Source organism: Gopherus flavomarginatus, chromosome 2 (genome assembly GCF_025201925.1).
Source record: "Gopherus flavomarginatus isolate rGopFla2 chromosome 2, rGopFla2.mat.asm, whole genome shotgun sequence".
Classification (NCBI taxonomy): Eukaryota; Metazoa; Chordata; order Testudines; family Testudinidae; genus Gopherus; species Gopherus flavomarginatus.
The window spans coordinates 92,972,910-92,988,369 of NC_066618.1; the positions used below are offsets into that span (position 1 = coordinate 92,972,910).

General features: G+C 42.4%; 1 protein-coding gene across 1 annotated transcript in view; it reads left to right on the plus strand.

Moving 5' to 3' along the window:
* The window catches only part of EEPD1 (endonuclease/exonuclease/phosphatase family domain containing 1), an 85,946-nt gene that overhangs the window by 41,253 nt on the left and 29,233 nt on the right, over window positions 1–15,460 (plus strand). The window contains exon 2 of the mRNA XM_050937726.1: window positions 3,698–3,749. Coding sequence (XP_050793683.1) covers window positions 3,698–3,749 — 52 coding nt within the window. The remainder of the gene's footprint in view (window positions 1–3,697; window positions 3,750–15,460) is intronic.

Genomic DNA, 15,460 nt, shown 5'->3' on the forward strand with positions numbered 1-15,460 from the left:
TTACCTCAGGGGTCGCGAGCTGTCAGTGTCCACCCCAAACCCTGCTTTGTTTCCAGCATTTATAATAGTGTTAAATATATAAAAAAGTGTTTTTAATTTATTGGGGGGATGCGCTCAGAGGCTTGCTATGTGAAAGGAGTCACCAGTACAAAAGTTTGAGAACCACTGGTTGAGAACATGACAATCCTTAGTGGAAGGCATGGAAATGTAGTGAAAAGGGCTTGATTTAACCTTGTGTCATGCCAGCTTCTGTTACAGAAGTGCTTTATATTTGGAGATATATATATACACACACATAGTTAATAAATAAGATGCCAGTCAAGAATATGCAGCATAGTTCCAGGGGTTTGTAGGACAATAAAACTTCTGGTTGTACACTGCAAATGGCTTCCTCTGGCACACTTTTATGCATCAGTTCCTAGCATGCCTCAGAAGTAAATCAGTTTTTAAGCCTTAAATACACCATCGTGACTATCCAGAATCATTGAGTCATTTCAGCAGTGGCTGTGAGCAGCATTCCCTGCTGCGATGCAAATACATGGGTACACAGATGAGAAGTGGAGCTTCCTCAAGGTCACATGGACAATTTGTTACATGGCTGGCTCTAAGACTGGAAAGAAAGCATGGTAACCGGAGTGGTAATATCATCATCATGCAAAACGCTGGTGGTGGAGAATATTCTTGTTCTGCCAGGAGACTTGCAGTCAATTATTGCAATCCCTAAGTAGACACACATTTCTGCTAGGTGGCATGTCTGAAGCTACTTATTTATTGCGTACTCTGGCTAGCCTTCAGTCCATGGAGCCTTGTATGTTATACCCAATGTCTACTGGTAAAGCCTTGACTGTACGTTATACCTGATGTCTACTGGTAAAGCCCCATGAGGAGGAAAAAGTGCAAACAATGTTTTTGACTTCTCCAGTGACCCTGCTGGTACAGTGGGTGCAAAGTTAGCACCTGCTACCCAAACAGGTTTGAAATGAGTCCAAAATGTGAAATGGCCAGCACTCTTTATAAGTAATGTATATAAAACAGTACTTAGGGTTCCTTCGGAGGTGAGTTTGGTATAAAATGGGTTTTTGGACTTGAAGTTTGCAAAAAAAGGAGGGGGAAATGATACCTGATTCCTCACTGTTATACTAATCTTTTCACTTGTAAAGACACTGGAAACCATAGAGCCTTATCTGCACCAGAGCTCCTACCAGTTTGATTAGAAATGCAGATGAACTGAGGGTACTATGCATGGGATTTTTTCCTAAAATTCTCTAGTATAGACAAGCCCTGAAGTGGCCAAGATTTCTACTTCTCTACAGGTAGGATAATGCCCCGAGATTAGTGTTGCCAACTTTCTAATTGTACAAAACCAAGCACCCTTGCCCTGACCCTTCCCTGAGGCACTGCCCCTGCTCTGCCCCTTCTTTGAGGCCCCACCCCCACTCACTCCATTCCCCCCTCCGTCTGTCGCTCTTCCCCACCCTTCACTCACTCGCTTATTTTCACCAGGCTGGGGTAGGGGGTTGGAGTGTGGGAGGGGGTGAGGGCTCTGGCTGGAGGTGCAGGCTCTGGGGTAGGGGTTCAGGTTGCAGAAGGGGGCTCTGGGCTGGGACAGGGGATTGAGGTGTTGGAGGGGGTGTAGCTCTGGCTGGGGGTGTGGGCTTGGGTGGGGCCAGGAATGATGGGTTTGGGATGCAGGAGGGACTCAGGGCTGGGACAGGGGGTTGGGGTGGTAGAGGGGGTGCGGGATGGGGCTGAGGGGTTTGGCATGTGGGAGGGGGCTCTGGGTTGGGGCAGGGGGTTGGGGTGCAGGCTCTGACTGGGCTCTGAGCTCTGGGGTGGGGCTGGGGGTTGAGATTCCAGAGGGGGCTCTGGGCTGGGTGCGGCTGTGACTGGGGTGTGGGATTTGGGGTGCGGGAGGGAGCTTGGGTGGGGGAGGGGCTTCCGACCTAGGGCAGGGGATTGAGGTGGGAAAATACAGAAAGACCTGGATTTTAGCACACTCTTTCAGCCCCATTTCCTGCTAGACTGATGTTGAGCTAAGTTGCCTGATCATTGTGGATGAGTCCAAATTGTGCTAAATTATTTTCAAAACCACAGTAAAGACTACAAAACTGAAATATACACAGACTAAGGGCTCCCTGCTCCCACTGGAGTTGAGGATAATTGCTCAGTACCACATGGGATCTGGCCCTAAACTAGCTTCCTCCTAGCATCAAGTATAATGGATTTTTTAATGTTTAATGTGTCTTTACTGTCCACTAACCAGCCAACTGTGTTCAGAACCAATTTAAGGGGAATTGTGGTAAACTGACCTAAAAGGCGCTTGTTTAGTTTATAATCTCTTCTCTCATGAAAGATCAAACAGAGCCAAATCCTCTTGTGGTGTAAATCAGCATAGCTCCTTTGAAGTTGATGCCTATTTACATTAGAGCTTGACCATAGTCTTTGCTTAATTGTCTGGATGAAAAATGAGAGTGTGTTTCTTGTGAACCTTGAGTTAATCCCCTGGATTTTGTGCATATCAGGCTCAGAGTGGGGGAAAAAAAAGTCAGTAAACATACAATAGGAATTAGAATGGGATAGGAATTTGTACTAAAAAGGCACGTGGTTTGACCACTGAATGCAGGAAACGGATAGTGGGGTAATTTCCGTATAATGTATTCCATCCTGATTAAGATGATGATGATGATGCCAGTGTAAATATGGGACCTCAGTGCATGCCTTCACCTAGTGATGACTTCACATCTTTTATTTGTCTTATAGGGCAAATACTGCTTGTCTTACATAAGTCCCATTGAAGTCATTGGCATAGGATGAGCGAGATTTAGCCCATTATGGGCCATCAGTGATAGGTTAAATAAAGAAGATTTTTGTGTAATGGTGAGGGAATAAGGCTTTGAATAGAAAAGGGGTAAATCATATACACTGGACTCTTGCTAGAACACGGGTTTGGGATCCATGCGCGATACTGCATAACGTGGGGACTGCATTATAGCAGGGACCACGTTAAAATGAATTGCAATTAAAGTAATCAAATTTGGGATCCATGGCCACGACCACGTTGTATGTGAATTCATGCTATATAGACATGCATTCTAGCAAGTGTCCGGTGTACTTCTTTCCGGGCAGTTTTCTTTAGAGGGTGTGTGTGTGTGTGTGTATGTGTGTGTGACTTGTTTCCCCCTCCCTTAATGTCTTGAGCCCAGTTCTGTCTTAAATATTGTAACTTTTGTATTGTGTCCCAAATATTCAGTGATGGATACCATGGAAATTGGTAACTTGTCGATATTGAAGAACAAAACTGATTAAAAAGCAACTGCAGAGATGTAAACGTTTGGATAGAAAAATGACCGTTCTGTTAAATACTTCTTCAGTTTTTGTTTTGAAAAGATCTTTGTGTTGTTTTAAACTGTTCAAAAGGGATGATCAATGTGACTACTCTTATATGGCAAATTTGAATATGCTTATTAATTTAGGAACCAAAAAGTCTATGTGGAACAGCTATATCAGATCAAGCAAAGCACGTAACAGTGCTTGTCCCATGATTAATTGTAAGACTCCTGCATGCTGCATCATGTAACAGGCATTTTAAACCTTTTGAAAGAAAAAAAAATAAGAGCAAGATTTCAATCCTAGTATAACTAGTGCTTTGGAAATGTTTGCCATTAAATGATTCATTTTTTGTGTTTCTCTCTTACAGCATCAAGCTCTTGGCAGTGCAGGAGCTGTTCGATAGAGATGCTTTGGAAAAGGTATTTTTTTAACCTTTTATACAACAACAACAACAATAAAATGTATTCAAGCTCAAATCTTTTTATGTCAGCAGGGTTTCCAAACTTCATGTGAAATCAAACAGCATAAAACATAAACAAGTAGAACTTCTTTTCAGCTTCACAATACATAGAGTCAGAAGGACAACATTTGTTCCAGACCGATTGTATTCTCCAGAGGCTTTTGTAGTTTATAGCAGGATTTGAAAAGAAATCTCTCTCTCTAATCTGTTTGTAGGAGCATTTCCAAAGCAACTTTCCTAGTAGCTAGTCGAAGTACATGGTTTGCAAAAAGAGTGAGGAATGTCCAAAGAGGTCAGGAAGACCCTAATTCTGTACTACATCTCTTTGGAGCCTGAGGGACCTGGCCAGGGCAAAAGTGGCTTTATGCAGAGGTAGGAGCACTGTTGTAGAGAGGGCTCCAACAAGTTGGCTACTCAGAACAAGTCTACAAAACATGGCGTTTAAGACAACGGCAGTTGCTGGCATCCAGTCTACACTAGTGATCCCAACAGTGAAGCTGTTCTGGTGGCAATAAAGGAAAATTTGTAGCATAAATTTCCTATTGAGACAAGGCCAAGAATGTACCAGAAACAGGCCATTTGAGATCTGAGTGAGCAGATTTAAGGAGCCATACACACCAGAGCCAGGCTTTTCATGTAAATCATAAAAATCCATGTATTTATAATTATTCCAGCTTCAGATCTTTCAAAAATACTAATCTGTTCCATGGAGAACCAGACATCCTATTTGTTGTCCAGTCAATTTGCAGCTGCTATAGCCTGCCCTGCATTCATTTCCTATGATCAATATTCTAGAAATACTGGAAGATATAGAATGAATGTGTGTAGAGAACTATCTCAGTCCTGAACAACAGGAACAACCCTTGGTATTGCGTGCAGAGGGCCAGCACAAGTTGCATCTGTGTCTTGAGCTTTGTTTTTGCACAGGGTGAGTTTCACAAAGGGCCTTAACCACACCTCTTTAAGCCAATGGGGGTCATTTCATTGGCTTCAGTAGACTAAGATCAAGATTTTTGGTTAAGGGCATCAAATATCTGATCCTTCTTTCTTTTTATACACCCACCCACCCATTATATATATAACAAACAAGCATATGATGATGTTGTTGTTGTTTCTGGTGGTGGATCTATTAGTATCCCTCTTTGAGGGTCAGTGGACTTTTAATTCCACATGTCTTTGACAGACCTCTGTTTACCTTTTGGCAAAATGCCTCCTTAAACAAGACCTTGCAAGAAAGGGTGACCTCAGTGTGGTGTGACTGCCGAACAAACCATTGTTTGTAGCTTTTCAGGAAGCGCTTCATAAAAGCTCAACATAAGAAAAATGATGTTTCTAAATTGAGCTCTGTGACTATTTTATATCTGCTTTGATACTATGCCAGGCTTAAAGAATTAAAAAGGCCAATTTATCCCCCTGGAAAATAACAGTGTTGTGTTATATATGTACAGGAACATTTTGCACTCCCCATCCTTCTCTTTTTAATTTTTTTTTTTTTTTAAGCACACATCACTAGAATAGTGATCTCTGTGCTTTCTACTTAGAGTTCCTCTGTGGAATATGCAACTCATGTTGTCTTTTAAATCGCTATTTAATCCTATAGTGTTGTAGAAATAAAACAAAATACTAAATATCTTGTACTAATCTGTATACCTTAGATTTCTTGTATCTAAAGGTGCTTGGATGGTTTTTTTTTTAAACTAACTGCGTTTAAGAACAAAGGTGTTTTTCCTTTAATATGTTTTCTGGCCTTTGTCACGTCATCTTACTGGGTATTCACTAATATATTTTCTTTAATTTCAGGAGCCTAATTTTTCATTTCTTCATACAGAATCCTGTGTTGATTTTTAAAAGAAGGGTGAGATATACTTACAAAGGTTTTATGTGAACATCTGTGGAGGAGGAGGAGGAGAAGGAGAAGAAAGAGCTCCCCCTCAGTCCAACAGAGACCTGTGCACATGCTTAAGTTTGCACATGGTGGAGTAATCCCACTGAAGGCAAAGTCTCATGGAAGTGTGTAAAGTTAAACATGGGCATAGGTCTTTGCAGAATCAAGGCCTAGATATGGGAAAACAACTGATCAGGCAATAACTATTAACAGGGTTTTGTGTCTTTTTAAAAAGTTTATCTGGATTTTGGAGAGATGCTTATGAAAGTGAGGGGCTGACAGCACTGCCTTGGCTCACAGAGTGGGGGTAGGAGTTAGCAGTTTCTCAAGCTATGAACATAGCATCTCCTTGATGGTGGTAGAATCAAAACAGCATGTGATAGCCTGATTCAGTATGTCAGGTTTTGACACACATTCCTTTAAACACAAGAAAAAGAGCAAGATAAAGATCTGACGGTATATTTAAATTATTTACCTTTATATTTTGATTTTTCAAGAGCAAAATTTGGTTTGTTTTTTTTTTAATCTCATCTTTACTTATGTTCATTTACTTTTTGCATTTTTCTCAGATTGGACAATAAATAGATTAGTCAGTTTTACTTTCAGGTAATCGTAGACTAGAACAGTGCTGCAACATATGTGGCTTCGTACATTGTGAAGAAATATTTGTTTTTTATTAAAAAAAAACAAACCTGTTATTAGAATTAAATAATAATAATGGAAACATTTACACAGTTCTGAGGTTTTGTAGCAGTTTAATTTTAGAAACTGGCCAAATTTGGCCTGACAATGCCCTTTTAAGCCAAAAAATCTGCCACAAGGATCTGCCTGAATTTTAAGGATTACTTGGGAACCCAGCCAGGAGGTGAAATTGTCTGGATTTAGCTAGAGCAAGTTGGCTAAGTATTGCAACCCTTACTCACACTAGGTAGCAGTTATTTCACTTGACTTCAATGGGACTGTTGACACAAGTAAACGATACTGAATGTGTGTGAGAATTGTAAAATTGGACTCTAGGAGGAATATGGGCCATAGCCTGCTCCTATTGAAATCAGTAGAAGAATTGTTGTTTTCAATGGAACATTCCCCTGTCATTGTGTCATATAAGAAGAGCGAGTCCTTAACCAAGAATTTCCCCCAGTGAGCCCCTACTACAACTCAAATCAAGACAGAGAGAGACTTTTAAGGCAAGCCCATTTGTTTTCCTTTTGGCCCCAGTCCATCAGAACACTTCGGTTCATGTCTAACTTTAAGCATGTAAGTAGTCTCATTGACTCAAGTAGAATTCACGTGCTTAAAGTTAAGCATGTGCTTAAGTGCTTTACTGGATCCTTAGTAAGTTCTAGCTATAAGAAGCATTTTGTCATATCTTAAACCTCCAAATCTGTCTGTTTCTCCCTTATTCGGCCTCAGCTTAGCCTCATCTGTCACAACAGTGGTGCTTATTTGGCAGTATAAACTGTAGAACTCACAGTCCTTTGTTTTGAAAAGCGCTTCTCTCTTTTGTCATATACAGGCACATATGGGGAAATCATGAGATGATTGGGTGTGGTAGAAAGGATTTAACAACATGAATTTCTGATGGTTGCGTTGCTCATGATTGGCAAAAGTGCTTAGAGGATTTGAACTTTGAATGAAACCCTGGAGGAGATTGGTTAGCAGGCAGAGCACATGTGAGCTGTTTAAAGGTATGTGATAAATCCAATGTATCACAAAGCTCTCCAGTGTATCACATGGATATCACCACCGCTTAGGCATGGTGTGGGGGTGTGTTCTAGCTACCTTATCTAAATTTTAAATATTACAATAGTAATACAGTCCCTAATTAAAGATGAGTAACTCTTGGCCAGTTCACATTAAATAAATATAGGGAGAAAAAAATATCCCCTTAAGGGAAATCTGCTCCTTATAGTTTAAGAAGAAATCTGTTTAGGTAGTCAGAAGATTGAACTGCACAGCCAGCCAGGTGACATTCCAGCTCAGCTCCTGTTTTTATGTTCAAACCCATGAGCATTTTGCTGTGCACAGCAAATATGCCAAAATTATTGTGCTGTGCTCATTGGTGCTTTGAAGCCAACAGAACATGCAGGAAGAAACCTCCCTGGAACTTTTCTACCTCTGTTTATAAAGCAAACAAACTTCACACACGAATTCTCATGATGGTGAAAAGACTATTCTACTCCTCCAACAACAAAGATGCCACTGGTAAAAAAAATAAATAAATAAAAATCTGGGCCAGATCCTCAGTTGGTGTAAATTAGCCCAGCTTCACACATCAGCAGGCACTCTGGCCCTCTATGTGTTAACAATGAAATGCTGGTATACTCTCTGTGTTAAAGATGCTTCAGAGCTCCATTTTCCCAGTAAGACACGTTTTGCCACACTCACTGCAATGCAGATCCACTTTTTGCAGTTGACTGGAATAGTCAAATCCTGAAGCAGACACAGTTATGTGGATTGTATGGTAGTTCCAAGGCCATACAGAGGCCCTTGCATAGTTTTTAAATTTATTTTCCCCAAAAAAGAACATAATTTAGGGCATGTGTACGTTATGGGACTGATCTAAAGCCAACTAAAATCAACGGAACTCCCATTAATTTCAGTGGACTTCAGCATTTAAATTAGATGACATTGGCATGTGGTTGTCATCATCACTGGTGATTGCTATGTGTTTTGTTTTGTTTTGTTTTTTAAAATCTTTAAAAACCTCTCTGGAGTTCAGTAATATCAATTTTGATCCTTTTATTTTATCCTTATTAAGATTATTTCCAGTTCCATATTGATATTTTGCCAAATATTTTCCCAGTTGGGTCTAAGATGTTAATGATGTTGAGGCCTTGATCCCATTTTTCACTGAGATTTTGTAAGTCTGTAGTGTAGAATACTATACGTATTGTAGGCCATTCCTTTCCTAATTGTGTATTAGTAGGCTTGCCCATCTGCTGATACACTGGATTGTATGATAAAGGACTCTGATATTTACACTGCAGATATGTCAGGGTTGCCAGTTTCTTGTCAACTATTAGGAGTTTTACATCTTAAGAGAGTGTGGTCTCTTCAGTAGTCTTTTGAAAGTGTAAGGTCAACTGGAATATATGGATGACTTAGAAATGAATTGTCTAGCCTGGAATGAGTGATGTTCTTGAAGGGCTTCCCCAGGCTGGGGTAAGAACTGGGTTAATGTACAGTGGAGTTCTTACTACAGTTAATATCCAGTGGACTTGATAGCTGAGTTAAGTAGAGGTATGTTCCTGTTCTCTAAATGTCAGCATCTTTTCTACTCTGACATTTTGTGTGGGGATGTGCATGGAAAGCTAAATGATAGAGATATTGATCTGGTAGGTCCTTTTCCTCCTGGCAGCCCTGTCTTTCCCCCCCTCTCCTCCCCAAATCATGAAGGAGATGGGGCTGTTTCAGAGATAGGGCTGTTCCTTTTCCCATAAAAAGAACATAATTATCTTGTTTTAAAACATGTAGCATTTATCTGCATTGATGACAATCCCAAAATCCAAGTAATTCATAGGATATATGTTCATTATTCTATTTTCACTCTACTCAGCAGTGAGAAGATTAGTTTGGGTCATCTTTGTGCACTTTTGTATTGTGATGTGATCCAAATTTAAGTGAAACCAGGTTGAAAAGTGGGGCACACATCTTTTATGCCCACTTCTTTGCCAGTGTGAAACAGTAGACGTTGGGATCGATATTTTGGACACACCCAGTAGGTGTGACCATTCCTGTTGATGCAGAATCCTGATACAGACCCATAGAGGAGTCAGTGAAATACAGTGGGTGTGGTGTTGAGCAGGCTGGTTTATTTACCATAACCCTAATGTCAACTGCATAGCAACTGATACTACATTCTGTTTGCTTGATAGAAATGCCTTTAAGTATCGAGTGCTGCATATTAGCATTACTAGGCATTCCAGGGAAGGATCCAGAGGATGGGAGAAAAGAGGCAACTCTCTTGCATTCCCCTTTCTAGCTGTACAATTATTACTGCAGTTTGCAGGGGATTTCAGGCACTTCTAACATAATTTTTTAAACGCTGAGTTGTGCAGTGCTGTCTCTGCAGTAGCGTTCTGTGGTCTGCAAAGTGTACTGATAGGGAGACATGTTTAACAAGAAACTATTTTCAGTGTTCTTGATACAATACAGTATTTTCTCCTGACATTATCTGCATGTACTTTGACAACCTCTGTTGAGTTATTAGAATGTCAGCTGTGGCTGAGGGTTTTTTTGGTCTTTTTTGGTCTACTTTTGAGTAGATTGAGACAGATCAATGTTTAATCATGATTAAACACATCGTAATCACTGTGCTTTCTAAATCCCTTTCAGAGCAAAGCAGATTTTTTGTGTGTGTGTGAAAGGACTGTTAAGCAGAAAAGGGTTGTTCAGTGTTTGAAATACAGCTCATGTTTCCTATTTGCATGTTTAAGTACAGGCATGTCAGTTCTTGTGTACATGAATACTCCAATATGTACGAGTCTGTGTATGCATGTTTATGTGCATGTGTGCATATGTACGGTGGGACAAACAGAACCTTGTATAATCTGTCTGCTGCCCTCATTACGATAGTATCTGGCCACCTCACAATTATTAATGAATTTACCCTTAAAGCATCCAAAAGGGGTAGGGAAGAATTATTATCCTAATTTTATAGATGAGAAATGGAGATGCACAGAGATTAAATGACTTGCAAAAGGTCAACGTAGAAGTCTGGCTGGGTCAGGAATTGAATCCAGGTCTCCTGAGTCCAGTCCAGTGTTTTAACAACAGTTTCTTCCCTCATGGACGTAAATTCTATTGACTTCAGCAGGAGGTGCCCCTGCTTAGACTAGGACTGAATTTAGTCCAGTATGCCGCATATTTTTGTGGACTGTTAATGAGAGTCCTGACTAATAAGGGCCACAGGACTGATGCATTTGTCCCCCAACTCTGTAACTGATAAAAAATAATATTTAATTAACACAAATCAAGGGCTGAGCCCTGGGTTAGTTAAGAAGTTGTAAATATTGACTGTGCTTAAAACTTGGCTTTTTTGTTAATCTGTTTTATTTACCTGTTAATCTGTTATATTTATGCTCTCTGTAGTGATGCAGGGAAGCAGCATTGCCTAGTGGTTTGAAAATAGGAGGAGGTGCTAAAAGACCTGGGAGCCTAATTCTGACTCTGGAACTGACTTACAGTGTAACCTTTAACAGATCATTTTACCTCTCTGTTTGCTTCCCATTCTGTAATGTAGGGAGAATAATATTTAATGAGCCTATTTCACTAGGATATTGAGGCATAATCACTTAGTGTTGCTGAAAAGTGTTTAGCTCACTAGCTGGAGGGCACTATGTAATTGAGAAGTGTTATTTATTTATACTAGCACATGAATAACCATTGCCCTTTATACCACAGTTAAAAGGTACTGAAGAAATGTTTGCTAGATAAAATGTGCTGCTATTTTGTGTCGAGGACTGAGGTGGGATTTTTTTCTCCCATAGGAGTCAAGGTGACCTCGGATAGTGCACTTTCCAAATGTCAAAGGGAGAATGTATCTTTTAGAATACTACTAAAATTTAGCAAAAATTCTTACACATACTTAAACTTTTTAAAGTTACATAACAATTCCAGACGAGACTATGTAACTGTGCTATAAAAGACCCAAAGCCTCTACACGCGCATGGAATTTATACTTGAATCATTTTCTCTCATGGAGTAAAATGCTATTCAGTGTGAGTAAAGAAATTATAATCTGACCCTTAAGCATCTGTACTTTCTCATCTTACTTTCTCATTGTCAGTTTATGCCTGGGGACAAGAACATAAGACATTATGATCTACATTATCAAAATGGCCTGTGACAAGGCTGCAGACAATTTCCCGAGTTTAATACTTAAACACTTCTTATATAAGTAAAATGCAAGAGCAGTGAGCCAGTGCAGGAGGGAAGTGTAAATCCAAAGTGCTGGAGAGTGCTGAAGGCATTTCTGAATGGTGCTATACTTCAGCGGTCTTGCCAGCATTTGTACTGAGAGAGGGTTTGCTTTGGATAAAACTTTTTGCCAAGTTCTGTTTGCCGGAAGCAATTGTCAAAGGCTCACCCTGCCCAAATCTGACTTATCTATAGGTTTGTTTTGTGAACATCTCTTGCTGAAGGAGAAGGAACGAGCAAGGAGAGAATAGGCAGCCTCAGTATTACCCCTACATAAGGGCAGAAGATGCACAAAGGAATATTAAGGAATGGAAACACAAAACTAAAATGCTTCTTGCTTAAGATCAGACTGAGCAGAAGGAAAGAAGAAGTGGGTGGTTTAATCCTGTCTGAGTAGGTACAGTGCTTAAACTTCCTGATTTTTTTTTTTTAATTGAGTGAATTTGGTGCTCCTTTTAGCACTGTGTGGAAGCAGGCAGATGCTTTACAAGCATCCACACAAAGCTCTTCTCAGCTTGCATACTCAGATTCAGATTCACAAGAGCAGAGAGTAGCTCCCGTTCTGAGTGAGGTAGTGTGTTTGTGAGACATGTAGGATTACAACACTTTAAAACTGAAAGGCCTGGGAAACCTGTCAGAGTGGGTAGTGATGGTGGGTTGTTTACTGCAGTGTTTTGGCAGAGTGGAGAGGAACTGGGTCCAGTCCTTTCCCCTTCCCATCATATTGTTGTTGCTTTCTAAATTCATCCTTAAAGCAGGTGGCAACTTAACTCTTTACCTACTAATACGTAATTTAAGGTCTGTTCACCAGCATCATGGAGGCTACAGCTGACTGCCCATAGCAGAAATGAAGAGCATGCACTGCAGGACTAGAGTAGTGGCCTGGTCCTACTGTAATTATTGTACTTGCTTTCTTGTTCTCACCTTGTTCTCCTCTTCCTGCCCTTCTCTGTAGGTCATTATACCATGCTCATCAACATAATATCTGAGCGCCTTCCAGTAGTACGTTAAGCAACATGGCTATACATCTGTCATGTGTTGTTTTTTTTTTCCTCTCATCCTCTCCCCAGAGGGTGAGGTATGTGCAGTGGATTAAATAATTTGGTAGAGTGCAGTGTTTTGGTTGTGTGGGTGGATTTAGTTTAGGGGAAAGCAAACTACAGCCCACAGGCTGGATACGACCCATCAGGCAGGACCGGCGCCAGGGTTTCTCACGCCCTAGACACACAGCCATTTCGCCGCCCCCTGCGCTGATCCCGTGGCTCCGGTGGAGCTGCCGCAGGCATTCCTGCGGAGGGTCCGTTGGTCCGTGGCTCCGGTGGAGCTGACGCAGGCATGCCTGCGGGAGGTCCACCGGAGCCACGGGAGCAGCCAACCATCCGCATGCATGACTGCGGCAGCTCCACCGGAGCCGCGGACCAACGGACCCTCCACAGGCATGCCTGTGGCAGGTCAACCGGAGCTGCCTGCCGCCCACCCCCCCCCGGCAAAATGCCGCCCCCTCAATAATCCTGGCGCCCTAGGCGATTGCCTAGGCTGCCTAAATAGTAGCGCCAGTCCTGCCATCAGGGCTTTCAAACTGGCCTGAGGGATTGCCAGCCCTATGGCGCAGCAGGGCGAAGGCAGGTTCCCTGCCTGCCCTGGCCCTGTGCCGCTCCCGGAAGCGGCTGGCACCATGTCCCTGTGTCCCCTGGGGGAGTGGGGTGCAGAAGACTCTGTGCACTGCCCTCACCTGCAGGCACACCCCCCCCTGCAGTTTCCATTGGCTGGGAAAAGGGAACTGCGGCCAATGGAAGCTTCGGGGGTGGTACCCACGGGGGAGGGCAGCGTGTCTTGGAGCCACCCGCCCCACCCTACCCCCAAGAGCCACAGCCAGCCTGGAGCTGCTCAAGGTAAGCACTCAGCACCACCTCCTGCACGCCATACCCTCTTCTGCACCCCAACCCCCTGCTCTGAGCTCCCTGCCACACCCCACACACCTCTTGCACCCCAACCCCCTTCCATGAACTCCCTCCTGCACCCACACCCCTCCTCCACCCCAACCCCTTGCATTGAGCCCCTTCCTGCACACCACACCCCCTCCCACACCCCGCACTCCCTCAACCCCCTGCCCTAGCCCTACATTCATGGCCCTGCATACAATTTCCCCACCCAGATATGGCCTTCAGGCCAAAAGGTTTGCCTACCCCGGTTTAGTTTGTTAGCTTGTCTTATTTTTATATAAATACACTTATTGTTATGTATATTAGAGAAGAAATATACTTTGCACTTGAAGCAGAAAATGTTGAGGTTTGTGATGGTCCTCAGTTCTTCAGAGAATATTCCACAGTCTTGGACCAGCCCCAGAGAAGGTTCTGTCTCATGCACAGACAAGTTTTACTCTTATCGTTGAGGGTTCCATTGTGCCAGAGGAGCACAGTTGTCAACCATGATCTTCATCTAAGAGCTTTAGAAAATATTTTAGATATCCCGGGCCCAGGTCATGAAACGCTTTGAAGATAATCAATTTCCATTTCCACTATTTTATCTTTTCATCTTGTAGGATCAAAGTGTTTTGAATACTTAAACAAAATGCAAACTTTTTATTAGACTTCACCTACCATAGTAATGCAACCACCCCTTGGGTGAAACATAGCATCTGTCCGATAGCGTGAAGCAACATCACATGCACACTGGGGCAGGAAGGCCCAGATCCACAAAGGTGTTTATGTTCTTAGCTCCCATTGAATTAGGAGCCTAAATATTTCTAAGGGTCTGGGCCAAAATGGAATAATAATTCGTCAAATTGAAATGACTGGGCAACAGCGGGGACTTAGAATGGAGCTAGTCACATTTTCTCCTTCTCATTACACAAGAACTAAGGGTTATCAAATGAAATTAATAGGCAGCAGGTTTAAAACAAATGAAAGGAAGTATTTTTTCACACAATGCACAGTCAGTCTGTGGAACTCTTTGCCAGAGGATGTTGTGAAGGCCAAGACTTAACAGGGTTCCAAAAAGCACTAGATAAGTTCCTGGAGGATATGTCCATCAATGGGTATTAGCCAGGATGGGCAGGGATGGTGTTCCTAGCCTCTGTTTGCTAGAAACTGGAATGGGTGACAGGGGATGGATCACTTGATGATTACCTGTTCTGTTCATTCCCTCTGTGGCACCTGGCATTGGCCACTAGGGTAGATGGACCTTTGCTCTGACCCAGTATGGCCACTCTTTTGTTCTTGGTAATTTGTCCAGGGCACAGATTCAGAGCAACCTCACTCTTGCATTCAGAATTGGTACCTTTGCGGGCCCTTAGTTCCATGAATCATTGGTCCAATACTCATACAGAAGCGAGAATCTTTGCTTTTGAATCACCAGCACCACTTTGGAATGCTGATAGGATCATAGCGCATCCATTCAGTCTTCTCTCCATCCTCCACCATTTCTCCCACTGCCATATCTTTTCCCTTCCCTCTCCAGCACTCTTCAGGGTGGAGGGTGATTTAAAACTACCTGGGAACTATAGGGAGCCTGCTTCTACCAGGAGACTTTATGGGGCCTGGCCAGCCCAGAGTTCAGAGTTGCTGCTCCTGGCAGAGGTCCTTATGCTGCCTCATGTCTTTCAGGGCTTCCCAGTCAGAGTGATTCTCTCTTTCACTGCCACTGAGAACAGATGATACATAGTTAGCAACAGGGGGAAGCAATTCTGTGCTGCATTGCAGGGACGTAGGTGGATAAGCTAGTATGGGCAGTTCAGGTAAAGTGGCTGACAGTCCCCTGTCATTCTATTATAATTGCTCCCTTTAAAAAGCTGTTGCAAATGTACCTCTGCCACAGCTAGGGTGACCAGACAGCAGGTGTGAAAAATCAGGACGGGGGTGGGG